The sequence below is a fragment of the Cygnus olor genome, chromosome 16 (assembly GCF_009769625.2).
Source record: "Cygnus olor isolate bCygOlo1 chromosome 16, bCygOlo1.pri.v2, whole genome shotgun sequence".
Taxonomy (NCBI): domain Eukaryota; kingdom Metazoa; phylum Chordata; class Aves; order Anseriformes; family Anatidae; genus Cygnus; species Cygnus olor.
In genome coordinates this window covers 8,534,818-8,554,856 of record NC_049184.1, presented here as the reverse complement: position 1 = coordinate 8,554,856, position 20,039 = coordinate 8,534,818, and the positions used below count along the sequence as shown (strand labels likewise).

At 41.1% G+C, this 20,039-nt stretch overlaps 1 protein-coding gene across 1 annotated transcript; it reads left to right on the top strand.

The window, feature by feature from the left end:
• The first annotated feature begins 8,341 nt into the window (after positions 1-8,341).
• ZFP64 (ZFP64 zinc finger protein) lies at positions 8,342-18,659 on the top strand. The gene is made up of 6 exons (XM_040575973.1): positions 8,342-8,501; positions 8,888-9,127; positions 10,460-10,621; positions 11,822-11,884; positions 12,502-12,753; positions 16,633-18,659. Exons 1-6 carry the CDS (start codon positions 8,447-8,449, stop codon positions 17,928-17,930), a joined length of 2,070 nt encoding a protein of 689 aa, XP_040431907.1. The 5' UTR covers positions 8,342-8,446; the 3' UTR covers positions 17,931-18,659.
• Positions 18,660-20,039: the final 1,380 nt, after the last annotated feature.

The window sequence follows — 20,039 nt, the reverse complement described above, 5'->3', positions numbered from 1 at the left end:
GTTCTTCCTCCTGTCATCTGACAGTAAAACATTCCTCTTTCGTAGCCCTTTGCGCAAACTGTGGTTGTGAGAAGGGGAAACACAGTAAAGGTGTTTTGAGCAAATTGATACACATTGCCTGTACTGAAATTCTGCAGTCTTTTCTATATGCACAGACTTTGTGAAAGATGGTAAGATTTATAGACAAAAACTGAAAGAAGATTATTATTTTTGGTAAGCTTCGGAGTGTATGAATTAATAAATTCTAGTTGTCCTGGCTCTTAGGAATTCCATTCTGTCTAAATTTCAGTTTTGTTTTCTACTTTCCCTCCCCAGTAGAGTTGAACCTGGGAATAGCATCACTCAATGGCTCGTTAGTTTGATAAAGTGGCATAAGTGACTATAGCTACAATGGGTACTTCTAGCTCAGAAGCATTTATAGGTCTCAAGGGAATTCTGAAAAACACCAGAAAGTCTTTAGGTACTGAATCACAGGCAAGTATTTTGAATCTTTAATTTTTTTTTATATATTCTTTTCTATGAGAATGTCAGAACTAAAATATGGAATATGCTTTTCCCACTTGGTTTCTATTACTTGTAAAGCATTCAAAAGCTTCTAGAATAAAATTATCTCTATGCCCTGCTAGGGAGCAGGCAAAACTCCACTGAGTATCAAGGGAGTCCCTCTGCTGGTGTTGCTTTCCATTTTTAACCCAAATATAATAATAAAAATGACTAAATATTAGACTGGAGCTGTACAATGTTAGATTCTGCATTTATTTGTTATCATGTTTATCCCAGCGGAGTTTTACTGTACTTTTATATTTGTACAGAATGTGCTGAAATAAATTCCACAAATTAACTAGTTTATTTTCAGATGTGGCATATGCATCACCATAATAACTTAAGTTTGCTTTAAAAGTTTGTTCAGAGGATGATAAAAACCAATTTGTATTTAGAAAAAAGAAAAAAAAAAGAAGAAACAGAAATGTAAAGAGATGAGAGGAACAGGAAGGAAAGGCAAGTACTGCCAAGAAACAACTTGCAAAGAAAAAATTGAATTACATATAATAGATTTTGAAAATAAATAAATAAAGTTTCGAATGTAGAATAGTTTAGGGATACTCCAAATCAGCAAAAACCTAAAGTCTATGCAACTCTCAGGAAAAAAAAAAAAAAAAAAAAAAAAAAGGCACAAAACATTTCCTTAAGGATAATCAAAGCCGAATATCAGAACAGTATTTTCACACACAAAAACCCAGGCCACCAAAGGCTGCCCACGCACCCGGCTTAGGTACATGTCCACTGATGCAACTGGTCATTTGTTCTCGCACCCTGCCACACATCCATCATGCACACGGCATCTGAACAAGGAGCTTGTGCAAACCAAGGCTACCAGGCATAGGAAACGGACAATTTATGCTGAGAAGCAACTGCAGATAATCAGAAATTCCCTGAGAAACTGAATTCAATACTGAAACAATATAGCTAACTTTTCTGATCATAGTTGTGTATTTTTCACTGTGGGACAGATGTTGAAATGCAGTTGCATGGTTAACCCCATAAAACCCTTAAAATTTTCCCTTTGTGGATTTAGGTCTGGTTTCTGACAAAGACTAACTAGACATCTCAACATAAAAATGTATTTCTGTTTTGCTACAGGATTCAATTGAGGCTTAATCACAGTTGTCAATGTGCTATTTCGGTGAATAATATTTTCATTTTGAGTTATTTTACAGCTCCTACAGCAGTAAAAAATATCTTAAGGTACTAGCTGATTATTTAGACTTTATTTATTGTAGAGGAAAGCAATGACATTGAAAATATTGTATAAATAGCTAATACGTTAAACAGCAAAATACCTACTGTGCATTATGAGTTGAAATGACATTATTTTAAAACATTTGAAAAACATCATCATAATTATGTTATCAACACAGAGACAGATTACCTATTATTTTAACATAATTAATTTGAGCTCAGTGGATTTATGTTGCTGTGTATGTCATTATCCATCAATATAATTATGAAATGCTAAAAATTGGTTTTTGAATCTTTAAGTTATTTTAATTGGCTGTTGTTTTTATTTTCTCTAAATCCACCCTTCATTTGTCTCCATCTTTCATGTCTGAATTTTTTAATTACAATTTACAATTATTTTTTTTCATCTGTCCCCTAGGCCGCATTCCAATCTCACTTGCGATGTTTTTGCACCATGGCCTTCAAGAGAGAGAAACTTTCCCTCTTCAGTGACCGCAAGCTTAGAACCAAGTTTATATTCTTTTCTTGCAGTACTGTTGGTTTTTTTTTCACATCTTATTGGTATGTTGTCCTTTGTTTATACTTTTTATACCCCTGCTTTCTATTGTGTGTTGTTTTTTGTTGTTTTTTTTTTCTTTTAAAACTATTCTCCTGCAGCCTGTGTGAAAGGCAAACGAAACAATAAATGGTGTAATATTTTAAAGGGCTTTCTCTATTTCTCTCCTGTCTAGGCAACTGATAGCTCTCTTCCCATTACTTCAATAAGTTAGGGTTTTTCTTTTTCTCTGAACTTGTAAGGTAGGATACGTTGCCCCTGTGTGATCTCAGACGACAGGGGGCTGGATGGAAACGCTGTGTGAAGGTAGAAGTCTACATATTTCTTGTCGTACATAAATGTCTGTCTCCAGGAGAGCGTTCAGGCCATATCTGTCCAGTGCAGTGCCCGGAAATGTCTATCTCGGAGTCTCTGATGAGGCCTGACTTTTTTGCGCCTCTGTCTGATTTTTTCTTTTTCTCTCATGATTGACGTTTGTCTTTTCTGGGCCTTGCTTGCTTGCACTGCACTTGTAGGCAGCCTGAAGCAGTGCAGTATTTTCATTTCAGTCAGGTTAAGGGTGACGAAGATTACACATGCATACTGATTTATGCCTTAAAGGCTGGAAATAGTGTCAAGTGTGATCTCAGCTGAGCTCTGCTCGATGACTCAAGTGCTCAGCACAATGTTATACTCCCAGACATCAATCCTCATCCAGTGAAATGAAAACTCTGTCCAGAACATCGTTCAATAAAGTCCTGATCTGTAAGTGTTATTAGTTATTAATAAGATAATAATGATGCTTTCCATGTTCATGCCAAAGCCTGAATTGAGCCTTTATTGGGCTAAGTACTGCTGAAACACAAGGCAGTGAGCAGTGCCAGCCTCAAAGAGCTCTCAGTGTAAATGTGCACTAGATAACTGGTATCTCTGCAAGTCATGGTATGCACAACCACATGTGCTTCTGAGAACGTTTCACTGTGAAGGCCTTATGCGACAAGGTGATATAGCTGTCAGTCCAATATCTTTAGAGGTGGGTCCTTACAGAATTATATTTGCAGGTGCCATATGTCAGGAGTTCTTTGTAAACAGCAGTGGATCAGATGGTAGATGTTATTTGGAAAAATTAGGCATTTTTTTTAAATATTTCACAGTCTGTATTATGTTCATCAATGCCTATTGACTGCTTTTTTTTCTCCTCCTTCTTCTAACCATACAGGTAAAACAAAAGCAAAACAAAGGCCAAAGAGAGTGATTGGACAGTTAGTATTCCCCTAAGGGAAAAAAAAGGCCAAGGACTTGAACCGCAGGCACCAGCATTGCAAGCTACCGGTTATTCTCATGCAGGTGACTGTCCCCCTCTAGTTTAAACCTCACGTAGCTCCGTGGACCTGAAAAACTCTTCCCAACACAGACATCACCAAAATTCTAATGGCCGTACGGAAAGTGGTCATTTGGCCACACCTCCTCTTCCCCCACTGAAAAAAAAGTCAGAAAATTCCCAGCCGAGCTGTATTGCAGCATTCTGGGAAATACCAGAGATGGGAAGAACAATGCACAAGCAGTCCAAGACTGAGCGCTTCCTATTGCCTTCAGCCCTTGCCAACACAGGGAGCTAAGCAGTTTGCTTTGCTACTGACCAAGCACTTTCTGCAAGATAGCTGGAATGAATGGTGGAAGGGGGTGGAGGGAATTCCTCTTTCAGATGCCAGTTAGCAGTACATTTAGCTCTGAATCTTTTCCCTTAAGTTAACATATTTCTTCAAGTGTCCGATGGAAAAACAAAGCAAATGTTTCTAAAAGAGCTGGTAGCACACCAGACGCAGTCATTCGTATTTGAATGTAGTGCAACCTCAGATCATTCATGTATCAATTAAATAAATACTGTTACCCTGACACCCAGTCTGAAACAGCAAGTACATCAGCAAGTACAGCTGCAGTGCTCTTACCCTGCTGTATTTGTTCTGGCAATCAAAAGGGGGCACATAGCCTGCCTAACTGTCATTACAGGTCCTTGGATGAGTGAAAATTCACTTTTAACAAAAGACAATGACTATTCTTTTCTAATCAAGTCAAGTAGGCTTGTATTCTAATGAAAAGGCATTAAACCAAGGGAGAAATAGATTAAAATAAGTTATGCTATACTCCAAAATACACCTGTGACTGCAACTATAATTGGTGGATAGACAGACAGGCGGTCACTCTGTCAGCTTTGGAAATGGGTCATGGTGTTCTGGAAAAAACAGCAAAATGAGTTAAAATTCAGCTTTCTGTTCTACAGCTCTGTCTGCACTGTGGAAAAATAGATTCAGGTTGATTGCTCTTACTCAAAGCTGTGATTTCTTTTGGATATACTCCCAAAACAGTCTCAACAGCACTGACCAGATTCCTATTTCTGTGCTATACTTTGTAGGTACTGGCTGTGTAGTCATGCTAACATAAAGCCATCTGTATTTCATGAATCAATGTAAACTCCTTAATTTTTATTATTTCAGGGGACAAGGTGTTTCTGAATAAATTTTGAAGCTGCTAGTAATGTTCTACGTTCGATACGCGTGTGGTGTTCATTTGGTTTCCTTTTTCTTTAGTATTTTAATGTATTTATCAAAATTTAAATCTAAAATTGGATTAAAATATACGCGAGGTCTTGAACTGAGATAAATTTGATCTTTGCATCCAGCGCTATGATGTGCTATTGAACGCAGTTAGCAGGTTTCAAAGGCCGGAACTAGGATTATCACCTTTTGTGTCTTATCTTGGCCCCCTAACAATCCCATGTCTGTGCTATATTGTTTTGGCAAAATGGGTCAACGGAAATGTCAAGCGGACACCGCTTTCCCAGGAAAATAAAACTTCAACTGTAATATGAACTGGCATCTGAAATTCTGGGTATGTTCAGTGCCTGTGCAAACTATTTTATTAATGAATGTGTATTCATTACATGTTTACGTCTACACGGTTACACCCACACAGCTATAAAATTCTTCAGTAGCAAAATCAAACTCGCAAGGAAATACCAGAATTAATACTTGTTTTTTTTTTTCCCACTTATCTTCAACTGTATTATGCGATCTTCAGTTACCCCTGTTAGTCCATCCTGCTCCTGCATCAGCTTTATGCTCTTATCACCAGGTGTTTTCCTCCCTACTGCTAGATGGAGCACACAGAGCACAGAAGAAACATTGGTGTCTAACACAAGTTTGAAGGTGTCAGGAGCCTGAACTGGATGCAAAGCATGCCTGGATGGATTGTGTCCATCAGAGACTACAGCTGCCAAACACTGATCCTTTAGTGACCACAAGCAAATATATTTTTTTGTTTCTTTCAGCTTGGTGAAATTTAAGTAGCAAAAGGAATCTACCAGCACTAAAAGCTACCTGACTTCCAAATTTCCATTTTCTACTTAGTGTACATACAGTGAAGTGAGTCTTCCTTGAATAACTGCATTTTTAATACAGGACAAAGCAACATTTCTATAATGTGGCACTCCAAAACAGCTGAGCCAGTTTGTTGCAGCAAGCCACTAAAGGCTACGCTTCAAATAAAAATAAATAAATAGAAAAATAAATAAATAAAGTAATAAAAAAAAAAATGTTAACACCCCCCTTCACCACCCCTACCCCCATCCCCACCCCACCCCCCTAAAAATGGTGTCATCTTAGAGGAAAGTTTTCTACAGCCCTAAGTACAAGGAACACCGACTGCCTGTGATGGATATTTAGGCCTACATCCAGAAATCCATGCAAATGAAGAGGCTTTCCAGTAACTTCAGTGGGCATCACATTCTTATTGGGCTGTATAAATGATATTAAGTTAGGTTTGTCTTTGAGATTTGGGGTGAACATGACTGAAGGACAGGTGAGGGCTTGGGGAGGACTAACGGCCTGTAAAACAGGAGATGTAGACATGAAGGATGGTTTTCTTGCGATGATAACCATGCAACCAGTTTGGTTCTCAGCAGGTACTGCAGTGTTGTCCTAACAATCAGCAAGCTCGCAGTACATGGTTTTGCATGATGACTAACACTGTGCACGAAGCACGGCACTTCTACCCAGTCAAGGGAAGTGACTGCCTCACTCTACTCTGCGTTGGTGCGGCCTCACTTTGTGTATTGTGTGGAGCTTTGGGCAACACAGTTTAAGAAGGATGTGAAACTATTGGAGAGCTACAAAGATGGGGAAAGGTCTAGAGGAGAGGACGTATGAGGAGCAGCTGAGGTCCCTTGGTTTGTTCAGCCCAGAGCAGAGCAGGCTGAGCAGAGGCCTCATGGTGGCCTACAGCTCCCTCATAGAAAAATCATAGAAAAACAGAGTTGGAAAGGGCCTACAAGACCATCTAGTCCAACTGTCCTCCTGTCACCACTAAGCTACTAAATCACATCTCGTAGCACCTCATCCAGGTGATTCTTGAACACTGCGAGGGACAGTGACTCCACCACCTCCCTGGGTAGGCCATTCCAGTGCCTGACCACTCTTTGAGAGAACAAGTTTTTCCTGATATCTAATCTAAATCTCCCCAGGCACAACTTGTGGCCATTTCCTTGAGTCCTATTATTAGTTATCTGGGAGAAGAGGCCGACCCCCTCATCATCACAACCTCCCTTCAGGAAGTTGTAGAGTGCAATGAGGTCTCCCCTGAGCCTCCTCTTCTCCAGACTAAACAACCCCAGCTCCCTCAGCTGCTCCTCATAAGACTTGTGCTCCAGGCCCCTCACCAGTTTTGTTGTCCTTTCTTGTAGTGAGGTGCCCAAAACTTAACACAGCACTCGAGGTGCGGCCTCACCAGAGCTGAGTACAGGGAGATGATCACCTCCCTGCTCCTGGTGGCTACACTATTTCTAATACAGGCCAGGATGCCATTGGCCTTCTTGGCCACCTGGGCACAGTGCCGGCTCATGTTCAGCTGAGCATCAGTCAATACTCCCAGGTCCCTTTCCTCTTCACAGTCTTCTAGCCACTCTGCCCCAAGCCTATACTGCTGCATGGGGTTATCGTGGCCAAAGTGCAGGACCCAGCACTTGGCCTTGTTGAACATCATCCCATTCACCTCAGCCCAGCAGTCCAGCCTATCCAGATCCCTCTGAAGGGCCACCCTACCCTCAGGCAGATCTACACTACCTCCCAACTTGGTGTCGTCTGCAAACTTACTGAGGGTACACTCAATCCCCTCATCTAGGTCATCAATAAAGATAGGAAACAAGACAAGCCCCAATAGCGACCCCTGGGGGACACCACTTTATTCCTGAGGGAAAGGCACGAAGCTGTGACAGGGGAGGGCCAGGCCGGGTGTTAGGAAAACATTTTGCACTGAGAGGGTGGTCAGGCACTGTAACAGGCTCCACAGGGATGTAGTCATGGCACCAAGCCTGTCCGAGTTTAAGAAGCATTTGGACTATGCTTTGTTATGTGGTCTGAATTGTTGGGTAGACCCTTTATGGAGCCAAGAGTTGGACTCGATGATCCTTGTGGGTCCCTTCCAACTCAGGATATTCTATGATTCTATGATTGGGACAACACTGTCAGACACAGGGCCTGATTTTTGGGTGGTCCTGTGTGGAGCCAGGACTTGGAATCATGATCCTTGTAGGTCCCTTCCAACTCAGGATATTCTATGTTTCTGTGACTAGGCACATGACTGAAGTGAGATAGCCAAAACTGAAAGACTACCTTGAGCCGTAATTCTAGCACCTGCCCTGCCTCATTTCCAAATGCGCATTTCCAAATTGACACATGCCCTGCCAGACACAAAAAAGCCCGGCTCAGGACGATGGCCTCGCCAGGAGGTAGGGCTGGCTCACACGAGCCACCTGTGCCTCATGGACACGGCTGCGCAGCGCAGCTGCCTCAGCACTAAGGCTTCACTGGCGGCTTCGCCAGGGCCCGGAGCCCGGGCTCATGAGGCCAATGCAGGCCGTTACGGGGGGCAGGAACGATCGGGCTGAAGAAAAGCCCAAGGAGCCGAGCACGGCGCTGTTGTGAAGGGGTGACATGAGGGAGCCCTGAGCGCGGCAGCAGGTGAGGGCAGCCGCAACCTCGCCGCCTCCACTGAGCATGCTCGGCCCCTCCACATCCGCCGCCGCTCGGCCGCCGAGAGGCGCGGGGGGGGAGGTTCCCCGCCGGTAATAAGGCCCTTGGCAGGTGGTGGAGGCGGCGTGCGGGGCTCGCTGCCGCCATGAACCCCGGCGGCGGGGCGGGGGCGGCGCCGGCGTTCCCGGGCCCCGTGCAGTGTAAGTGGCGCTGCGCGCCGGGCGGGTTATGCGCGCTCCGGGGCCCGCGAGGCGGAAGCCGGCTCGAACCGGGGCCCGGGCAGGCCCCGAAACCTGAGTAGCGCAAGAAGCGAGGCGGGAGCGGAGGAGCCCGGGAACCTGGCTGGGGGGGAACCCGGGAATCTGGGTGAGCGCCCAGGGGCTGCGGGGCCCGGGCTGGGCCTGGGCAGGACCCCCCAGGACCCCCCAGGGGGTCCGGGGCCTGCGGGGAACGTGGCCGCGGGCATGGGCATGGGCCGCAGCGGGCAGCTCCGCCCCTGGGGACCCCGGGCGCCAAGTGCCGGGGGTGCTGGTCTCATTAGAGTCATAGAATCACAGAATCACTGGCCCTTCTGCTGTCGTTCCAGTTCCAGGAGGCACCACGGTGCTGGTGGAGCTCACCCCGGACATCCACATCTGTGGTATCTGCAAGCAGCAGTTCAACAACCTCGATGCCTTCGTCGCGCACAAGCAGAGCGGTTGCCAGCTCACGAGTGCGGCAGCTGGGGCCACCAGCACAGTCCAGTTCGTGTCGGAGGAAACGGTGCCCTCGACACAGGCACAAACCACGGCCAGGACCATCACCTCGGAGACCCAAACCATCACAGGTATCGCGGTGCTTCAGAGCACTCTGCTCTTGCAGAGCAGCGTTACATTGCTCCCTGCACGTGTCCCCATCACACTAAGCTGAACAAACTGGTCACATTAGTTGTCATATTTGTGCAAAGGAGGGAAGAAAACGAGTGGTGTGCGGCCGTGGTTTTGGTGTGGCAACAGATATGTAATTGAGATACGAGTTCACTTACAGTAACTCTAACATGTTGTATAACCAAGTTGTGCAAACTAATTAAAATTGTCAATACTTAGGGAAAGTAATCAAATTGCTATGCATTTTATTTTTTAAGAGTGTTTTTGATGAGAAACAGACTCAGAATTGCTGTCGGGCTCTAATCCAGGCCCTTTTATGTGACAACACTGCATTCCCTAACATTGCTCCCACAAGTAATTGGCAGAAAAAATATTACTCAAAATTTCTGTGTATGCGAAGGCTGAAGTAAGGTCCTGATCCCACAAACATGTGAATAAAACTACAATTTTGTTCAATGTATGCAGATTTGCCCTCCTATATATTGTTAAGTTTTGTTTTACCTTGGTCTGGGATTTTACTAAAATTCAAATTACTTGATTTTAAAGTTGTACAGATAGATTAGGACAGCAAATCTGAAAGAGCAGTGAAGCAAAATGAATTCAGGGCTCACTTCCAGGAATTTTTGTATTATAATCCCTCAACTCAGTGTGGGTTTTGGATGAGTCACTCTTGTGCTTCGTATTTACTCATCTTTAAAATGAGGGCAATTATATCCTTCTGCCCTTTTGGGGTGTAACATTTAATTGATTTAAAAGCTGCGACTTTGCCTGACAAAGTTTTACCCGTTATGAGTAATAGTTAAAAACAGTATAGTTGAAAGAAGCTGAACTTTTTAATTTTTTTTATTTATTTATTTACATGATGTCTTTTTGACAATATTAGCCGTATAATTTTTTTTTTTCTCTCCTTTGGGCTGTAGCACAGCCAGTGTTGAAAACCAAAGAGAACTTTATTAATGGAAGACCTGGACAGGCTTCAGAGGAAGCAGAATGTTTTAACAATGCAGTCAGATAGGATTCAAACAGGGAGACAAGTGGGCCTATGTAGGGTCATATGAATCTCAGCATGGCTCATGTGGTCTTTACAGGGTTTTCATCTGATGGCAGGATAGCAAGGGAGAGAAATGCCTTTCTTCTTCCAACTCCCCCATATTAATAAGAAGCCAGGAAGAAAAGTCTTGCTGGAAAAGAAAACGGAGTAGAGGAGTAGTTTATGAGATGGAAAGTAATTAGAAAGGTTTTACTGACTGGACAAGCTAATGTTATCAAACTGAGCTGTTTTACGTGTTTAGTTTCTGCACCAGAGTTTGTTTTTGAGCATGGCTATCAAACATACCTGCCTAGCGAGAGCAGTGAGCCTCCAACTGCTGCTATTGTCTCTACACCACCAAAAGCACGTTCAAGAAAATCGACTTCCTCGCTTACACAGAAGAAACTAAACTGTTGCTATCCAGGTAAGATGTGGATTATGTTGTCTTCATTATAACATTGATAGAATTGGTATAGTTATCTACAAAGTGGGTCTGTCTGTCTTAAGCACTTAAGATGCATGAAACTTAGAGGGCAGCCAACAAAGGGTGTGGTATACTACCATTGACATCAGTAGTAGTTTTGCTATTGATTTTGCACGTCCTTAGACTTTGGTCCTATACGGTGACATACCCTGGTGATGCTCCAGTGAGCTTGCATATTGACACTGGCCTGTGCATACAGCCGTTGCTGTTGAAGGGCAGAGTCAGGTTTCCTTTTTGCCAGCTGCCATTGTTGCATGCAAAAAATTTTATATGTGTATTTTGCATTATATGCTTTGTCTTTGATCAGTCATCTTGTGTATAAAGATGTCCCTGCCCATGGCAGGGGAGTTGGAACTAGATGACCTTTAAGGTCCCTTCTACCCAAACCACTCTATGATTCTATGATGATAGTTTGAACCAAAGTATGTGGAGACCTTAATGAGTAAAAATCATTCAATATGCAATAAATGCGTGGAGACAGCCATGTAGATGAGTAGTGATCATTGATGGGAACAGAAGTTGCAGGCTCTCTTTTGGTAGCCTGCCTTCACTTGAAAGGCACACTTAAATGTGTGGCATTCATTTCTGGGCTTTAAACTTGTAACACTTTCTGCTTGGGCAGAATTCCTGAATGGTGGGCTGTTACTTGTTAACTTGAAATCATATGTGGAATTAATTAGATACCTCTGCATCCCTTGTGTATTTTAAAATGCATCTCAAATCCTAGGCAGAGAGTACAGAGAACTTGTTTCAAAGCTTACAGAAAGACTTACAGAAAATGGTAATGTAGAGGAGGAATTGCCTCCCTGGGGAAGCATCAGAAAACTAAAGTTCATAGGTAAGCCAGTTTTAAGCAATTGTAAGGAAATGAGATGGGGAATTTGTTTTTTGTAAATACTGAATTTTAAAGAAAATCTTATTGAGAAGAAACCTAATGCCCAGAATCATAGAATGGCTCGGGTTGGAAGGGACCTTAAAGATCATCTAGTTCCAACCCCCCCTGCCAGAGGCAGGAACGCCACCTGCTATATCAGGTTGCCCAGGGCCTCATCTAATATCATAGTTTGTTGTTGTTGTTGTTATTTTGTTAGATTTTCCATTAATTTAATGGTGTTCTTTTCTTAATCTTATTGCTGTCAGGTTGCCAGTTCAAGACTTCCTATGGTATGAAGGATATGGAACGTCATCTGCGAACCCACACAGGTTTACATAGTCGCTATATTTTATTTTTGGTTGGTTTCCTTTCTGGCTTCCTGCTAAAAAGAGTTTTCCTACAAAATAACATCTACAGATAAATCAGATAAGTTATACAAGTATATGTATATACTGGAGGTTTAGTTCTTAGTGCCTAGGGAATTGCCTTTTTTGGTAACCTATGGCCCAACTGGGTCATACCACTCACAGCTGTGAAACATGAGCACTTTACATACGTTAAGGCACTGTCGAACTTCATAGATGCAGACCATGTGCTTATCAGGGTGTAGTGTGGTAGTGTGTAAACTTAATTTGCCTTTGATATCAAACAGTGATTTCAACAGTTCACCTGCCATCCCCCAAAACACTAATTCAGAGTTCTAAGGGGAGACTGTGCCAAAAGGCCGCCTCAACTTTCTGCACTTGCATATGCAGCCTTTTGGAGCCTTAGCTGACTGGCTGTCAGCTGAAATCCTATATCCAGTTTTTGAAAACTGGCCACATTGCTATTAAAGTGTTTAGTGCTTTTTGTTTGCTTGTTTGTTATTTAGTAACATCTTTATTATGCAAAAATTCTTCATGTATTGATGCTGTCTTGTTTGTTTTTTGTTTGTTTGTTTTTTCAGGAGACAAGCCCCATAAATGTGATGTTTGTAACAAATGTTTTAGTCGCAAAGATAAACTGAAGATGCACATGCGGTCCCATACTGGCGTGAAGCCTTACAAATGTAAACACTGTGACTATGCAGCTGCTGACAGCAGCAGTCTCAACAAGCACCAGCGCATTCACTCCAATGAGCGTCCTTTTAAATGTCAAATCTGTCCTTATGCAAGCCGCAACTCTAGCCAGCTAACTGTGCACCTCAGATCCCACACAGGTGAGCTTATAGCAAAATGCAGGTCTGTAAAAGTTTGGAAGCCATTTGGAGGATTTTAAAAAGGTATACAGGGTGTTAAGATGCCAGGAGGTGCCTACTTGAATTCTCAGAAGCATTTAGGTATCTGGCTTCTCTCAGTCTCTTGGGCATATAATCTAGTAGGGCAAGACAGCTCTCCTGAAAATACCTAGAAGCAATTGGAAGACAGATCTGACTCTTGGTAGTTGTTCTTTTAAACTGACTTTGGAACTGCCTGTTAAGATGTTCTTAAACCAATAGAACTTAATAAATCAATAAATAATTAGATCCTTGAGAGCGTCTAGGGTCTTATCTGTGTTTCTCAAGTCTGGTCCACCATATAAGAAACACTGAAATTATGTTTGAACTTTGAAATTATAGTTAAACTAGTTGTGTCAGCGGAAACTTAAGATGCGTAATTTAATTTATATCTCATTAGTAAACTTGCAAGTAATTAGCAATTTAAGTTGCACCTTTTTTGACCTTTCTTTGTGGTGCCTTCCCCGTTCAGGCTAATGGATGTTAACTGTGGAGTATGATCAGTTGGAACTATATTTTTCCCATATCGTATTTGTTCTGTGGATAGAAAACTTTAGCCTCCAGGCGTATAAACATTGTATTGTTTTATACTTACACTATTTGTTTGGTTTCCTTTTAATTAGAGTTCTCACTTACAGGTTGTTTCTATAAGAGTTTTGCCATAAAGATACTGTTGTACAGTTGTCTTTGTACAACTTTCTCTGTAGGTTGTTTTTCATCTACTCCAGGTTTAGGTTTGTGTGTTGTCTTCTATATATTTGATTAGTTCTGTGAATATTAGCTGCAAGGTGGTTATGGTTCATTGATTAACAGATTAGCTTTGAACCTATCGTGCATCTGATTTGGAATTCAAGTACTAAACAACATTAGTTCAGATGTGTGCAAGATGGGATTTATTTCAAACAGATAAAAGAAATAAATCCCTTGTGCATTGTGAAGGAGGGGAGGGTTAAACCAATGTCTCTAGCAGAAGAGAATCTTTTATACTTCACAAGTCTGCTGTGATGGAACAGGCAGGATTGTCAGGCAGTTGTTTTACAAGCTTCCTTCTTTCTGTTGCTGTACAAGAAGACATCATGGTCAGTCAAAATAGTAAGGGGTGTTATGAGAAGGTAGCTGTTAGTAAACACAGCAGTTACAGAATATGGTGTTGAGTTTTCCACATGGAATGTAGGAGTGTGCGTGTGTTTGCATTTATGAACGTGGACAGGTATGCTTTGAATTTGGCCGTGGGAGAACCTCTGAATGATGATACTCATGCATTCCCAGTAGAGTTAGATTTTTGTTCCATTAAATATTGTGATAGTTGGAAAGGGTTTTTAGGCCGCCTTCTTTCTTTTTAGCAAATCATTCTGTTGCATCTTAAGCAAACGAGGTTATGCTGAAATTCAAGCAAGGCTTTAGTTTGCTCGTCTCTTCCATTTCTCTGAAATTAAATCCTTTTGTTGTTTTTAAAAAGAAGCTTTTTTGATTAACTGAAAGGAGGCACAAGAATTTAGACAGTAATCATTTCATCCTTTTTAGGTTAAAAAGCTGTTATGCGCACAGCCAATTTTAGGAGAAAAGTAAGACTGGTTTCTAGAATACATTCCTTACTACAATAAAATTAGTCATTCTGTAGGAGGTGAATGTAATTTACATTGCTCAGAGTCACATCATCTACATGACATTACTTGAACTAGTCATCTGAAGAGCTGTTTCCTATTAATTTGAGTAGAAATACTATTAAAATTGTTAATTTTAATTCCAGGATCAGACACTCTTTTTTTGTTTGATTCTGTCAGCGTTAATAATAAATGAACAGAAATTTAAAGAAACAAGTAATAAGCCACTCTTAAAGTAAACAGAACGGTCTTTGCTCTATTCAATAAAATTACTAATTCTTTTTCTTATTGTGCTATGCAGTATGTGAAAATTAAGCCATTGAAATACATACAATGCCTTCATCAGTGAAGTAGATAAAAATTTCATGGCAGAGTATGCAGCTGTGACTGTAAAATAAACTAGATGAGCAAACAGTGCATCTTCATTAATAAAAATCTGTTTAATATAGATAATACGCTATGTATCTCTATTATTAAACAGATACATGGATTAGCACAGTAGGCCACAACTTCATATGAAAAATATGCAGCTAAACCTATGACATATGTAGCTGGATAAGAAAACTATGCAAAACCGTACAGCTATTGTCATAGCTGTAAGAATTGTATGAAATATTAACTTATAAAATAACTATTTGTGGTTTTCTTAAAGAAGAAAAGGCTTGTTAAACAAATACACTCTGTCTCCTCCCTCCACCAAGCATGGCTTAGCACTCAGGAACACAGTTCTTCTCTTTCAAAATAACTCTTCTAAACTTTATGCTCAAGTAGTTTAGAAAACTATGTATTTAGATTAAAGAAAAAGGTAAAGGGTGTTTTTCAATAGGATTGGCTTGTTTGCCCTAGATTTTCTCAATGACTTCAGAAAAGAGTCCTTTTTTTATGCTGTTATTGACTATATGGATTGACAGATATACAGCTTATTTTGACCATACATGTGACACAAGCCCACAAATAAAGAAAATGCAAAACAGTGGCTTAGATTCAGGCAGTTCAAATGGTTATTTGTGTACGTGGTTTGACATAAACAGGCTACTAATGATATTACAGATGAGTACGTTCATTTTTCATGCTTTAGCAGTTAAGAATTTAACCTAACTTTCAGTTAAATAGGTTTTGGGTCAGGATTGCTCTCATAAAAATTATGCACTTATGAATATTTTATGTATCTGTTTGCATGACTGTGAACTGATACCACGTGAATACAAACAGATACTAGATTTTCTTGAATCTGTAGAATATTATTAGGTATGATGTAAATGTCTTGGTTGCTGTAATGCTGGAAAAACAAAAGCTGCATGTTATTTCTCTGTATAAACACATTTCCCTGGAGTCCCATACTTGCATGCATGTTTCATTAGTCTCCCATTTCTCTCTTGCAGTTACATTTATGTATCTGTGATTCTTCTGTTTCTGTATAACTGCAGTACCACTGTGATTTGGCAGCCACCTGACACTCATCAAGATACGGACTTTTGTCCATACAACTCCCCACGTTCTGGACAAAAGTTTTCACTACTTTTCTGTGCATGCCAGCAATAGCATTTGTGCTGCACCACATGAGGCAGGGCAAGGAATTGACCAGGCCAGAAAGTAAACCAGGCCAGCTTTTCTTGTCAGCTAATTTAACTCACCATGTGAATAAATGTCAGTACAAGAAAGGCAATAAGGACTGTATGGTTGAGCAGTGAGATTGTTGCCCATTACTTGTCTGCAGTAGCCTGAAACTTACCTAGGCTTAAAGTTAACTTCGGAATCTCACTGTAAATCTTATACTGTAGACCTGAGACATGCATGTGTTTCTGTTGATTTCTTAGACTTGAAAAATATAGCAGCTGTTACAGTGTTTATTTTAATGAATTTTAAACCCTGGTTGAGGCATACTGTTGCCAAAGAGGGACAAATGAGGAAGAAACTCCAGTTGCTTTTTGTGAGCACACTGTACAGTTTTACAAAGTGAACTAGAAAATGAGAACATCTGAATATGGAAAAAAAAACACATAGATGTGGGTAGGCATTCTCTTGGAAAATCTGCATACAGATACAGGTGATCAATACTGTGCCCTTAAAGTCCTCTGCATCTTCTAAATACCTGTAAACTCCCAACATATTTTCAACAAGTTGGCTGTGCGTGTTTCACTATGACCTTTTGTCTCCCCAGAAATAAAATGGATCTTGGTGTCTCATCTGTAATTTGTAATGTGCTTTTTGTTGACAGGAGATGCTCCTTTCCAGTGTCAGATGTGTCCTGCTAAATTTAAAATCAACTCGGACTTGAAGAGGCACATGCGTGTGCATTCTGGTGAGAAACCTTATAAATGTGAGTTCTGTGAGGTCCGGTGCGCCATGAAAGGAAACTTGAAATCACACATTCGTATCAAACACAGTATGGAAAATACTCTGAAGTGTCCAGAGTGTGAGTTTCAGTGTGGAAACAAAACAAGCCTTCGACACCACATAAGAACTCATCAGCCTGAGCAGCCAGTGAAGTGCTCGGAGTGCAACTACTCTTGTTCCAACAAGGCAGCTCTGAAAGTGCATGAGCGAATTCACTGCAAAGATCGTCCTTTCAAATGTGAATTCTGCAGCTTCGATACCAAGCAGCGGAGCAACCTGACTACTCATGTGAGGAAAGCTCATGGAGACAAAATCAAGACCAAGAAGCAAACCGTGGAGAAGAAGGAAGGAGATAGGCCAAAGCAAGGTGGCTCCAGGCAAGTTGCCAAATTAGATGCCAAGAAGGCATTTAAGTGTGATTTGTGTGATGCTTCCTTTGTCCGAGAAGATTCTCTTAGGAGTCATAAGAAGCAGCACAGTATGTACAGTGGATCTAAAAATAATGAACTGGCTGTTCTGCAGCTCCAGATGGATCCCAGTCGACAGACCAGTGCCCCGATTACTGTCAGTCACCTCCAGGTCCCAATTCAGGCTGCTCAGGCTTCTCCATACAACGAGGGAAGGGTCAAGATCATTGTGGGTCACCAGGTTCCTCAGAGTAACAGCATAGTTCAGGCTGCATCAGTGAATGTTGTGCCCCCCACACTAGTTAGCCAGAACCAGGAAGATCTCTCAGGCAACAGCCGCTTGCAGCTGCTGGGCCAAGTCAGTTTGCTGGCACCACCTCCACCTCCAATATCACAAAGCGAAGCAGTGCCTGTGGCACAACCAGCAGTTCTTCTAACAACCCATGATCAAACTGATGGAACTGCTTTACACCAAACTCTGATTCCTGCTGCACCTGTCAGCAGTCATGAGGCTTCAGCAAACCAAGCTTTCATCACCAGCTCTGGAATCAGCTGCTCTGACTTAGAAGGCCTTAATGCTTTGATACAAGAAGGAGCAACAGAAGTGACTGTGGTTAGTGATGGAGGTCAGAGTATCACGGTGTCCACTTCAGCTCCCCCTCCTCCTATCTTCTCATCTTCTCACACAGAAGCCCCTAAGCAGACCTACTCCATCATTCAAAGTGGACCACACACAGCTTTGCTGTGTCCAGCAGACTCAATACCAGATTAGTCACAAAGAAACTAACAAATTTCAGCCTTGGAGGCGCTGGTGATTTCAGCAGAAATGCATAGAACATAAGTGAATACAGAATTTGTCCTACAAAGCCAAATACCTTCCACATACGTGTTCTGCTTGTCTGTACGTGGAAACATATATCTTATATGTGGCAAAGAGGTTGTGTATGTTTGTGCTTCTATTGAAATCGGAGGCTATGTTCTTCATAAAATCTGAGCATCAAAGCAACTATTGAAAGCTTCACCAAGCAGTAAGCTTCCTGGACTAGGATTCTTGTATTGTGCTGGCAAAAATAAGAAAACCTCACCTTACGTTTAACTATCTTCACAGCAGACTTTCATGTATACACAAAAGACAATAGTCCGAGCCATTCCAAGCTATATTTTTAAGTGAGGTCTGTTTTGATTACATGCTATGTATGGATTAACTGAACCTGGCTGGTTGTAGACATTTCTTACAGATCAATAACGGAGCCCTACTGAAGGTCATGGGACCTGTTGCTTAATATTAGTAGAAGTGGGTAGCATGTGACACTTGATCTGGTAATGCTGATGCAGAAGACCAAGTGATGGTTTTTAGAAGACAAAATAATTTTGTCCATCAGTAATAACTAAGTTTGTTAGCAAGAACACTATTGCAAATCATGTATATGGCACAGTGATCTGTGTCAGAGGCACCTGTCTTTTAAAGAACAAAACAACCACAAATATATTTTTTACAAACACTACTTAAATTTTGTTTTTATTTTGATGTTGCTTGGGTGGAAAAAGTCCATTCCATTTTAGTGCTGTTCTTTTCAAGTTAAAGGGGAAAAAGGAAAAGATCGAATTCATTCAATTCCAAATAATAATTAAAAAAAGATTCTAATCTGAGGCTTGCAACACTAGCATTAACTCAGATTGGATCATGAGATAGACACACGCATCATTTACTGCTAAACTAATGAATGAATGCTGGGCTGTATTTTGAATTATACAATATTATAGTCCTCTCTGATGAGTATTCCTGTAATGGTAGCTAGTAATATCATCACTACTCTACTATCTAGTTGAAAAACAGAATGTGTAGCTTGAGAAAATAGACAGCTTTATGGGTCCCTGGATCTGCAAAAATGAGTGATCATTCACAGCCAGACAGCATCCCAAGGACAGTTGTTAATATTTGTGAAGTCTGGAAAGAGACTTATCAAAACCAGCTCTGAGATTCTATCTTGGGGAATCAAAATCAAGTTAAATTTCACAGTATTTGCTAGTGGAAGACATTGAATGATAGCTTTATGTGCTAGAAACATGCTTGGAAAACTTACAGAGAATCACAGACTCAAGATTATATAACTAGGGCCACTTTCTGAATAGGCCTTGTTTGAATTTTATTTTTTTTTAGCTTTTTACGGACTTTATTTTGCATATCTGGGGGTGTTCCCCACCACTTCTTTATGTGCGGTATGCACTTTTATGTACAGTGTGAGGCTTTCTGCTTTACAATATGTCCAGAAAAATTCAATCATGACTTGCAAGCACAAGTTGTTCTTGAAAATGTGACCTTTGTCTTTTGTTGAAAGGTTGCTTAAATCTGAGTCTTCCAGTATCACTGACTTAATTATTTATGGGAAATAATATTTTTTGGAGATCTATTCTGCCTTCCTAATTCTTGATTCATAATTAATGTTCTTTAAAAAAAAAAAAAAATCCAAATAATCCAGGTTTTAAAATCTGATCTTTGATTTGAACTGGCTGACAATGTGCCCTTCCACTTAGGGATGTCAGAAAAGACCACACATCAGTTAGAAGGAGAAACTTCGTGAATGCTTAATTAAAGAGGAATTATTAAATATTTATTTTGTAGCCCTATGCTGTATTGAAATGAGAGGTAAAAGTTCTGCGTTCACCGACAGCTGTGTTTCAGGGTATATTATTCCCTGCCCTTGTTCTCCAACTTTCCAGTGGCACAGGTTCATTGCCTGTTGTTAATTATCTCTTCCCTACAGATAAGTGATTTCTGGAGCTGACAAGACCCAGTTCCAAGTCCCTAGCACACCTATTTTTAAATAAATTAGAAGTAGGCGGGAGGGTTTTACTACGTTAGATTGCTGCAGAACATTCA

What these genes read in the sequence shown, in the direction of transcription:
- ZFP64 (XM_040575973.1), top strand. Translation starts at nt 8,447, where the DNA reads ATGAACCCCGGCGGCGGGGCGGGGGCGGCGCCGGCGTTCCCGGGCCCC. An exon ending in TCATCTGCGAACCCACACAG is followed by an intron (nt 11,885 to 12,501) that starts GTTTACATAGTC and finishes TTGTTTTTTCAG; the next exon opens with GAGACAAGCCCCATAAATGT. An exon ending in GCACCTCAGATCCCACACAG is followed by an intron (nt 12,754 to 16,632) that starts GTGAGCTTATAG and finishes TTTTGTTGACAG; the next exon opens with GAGATGCTCCTTTCCAGTGT.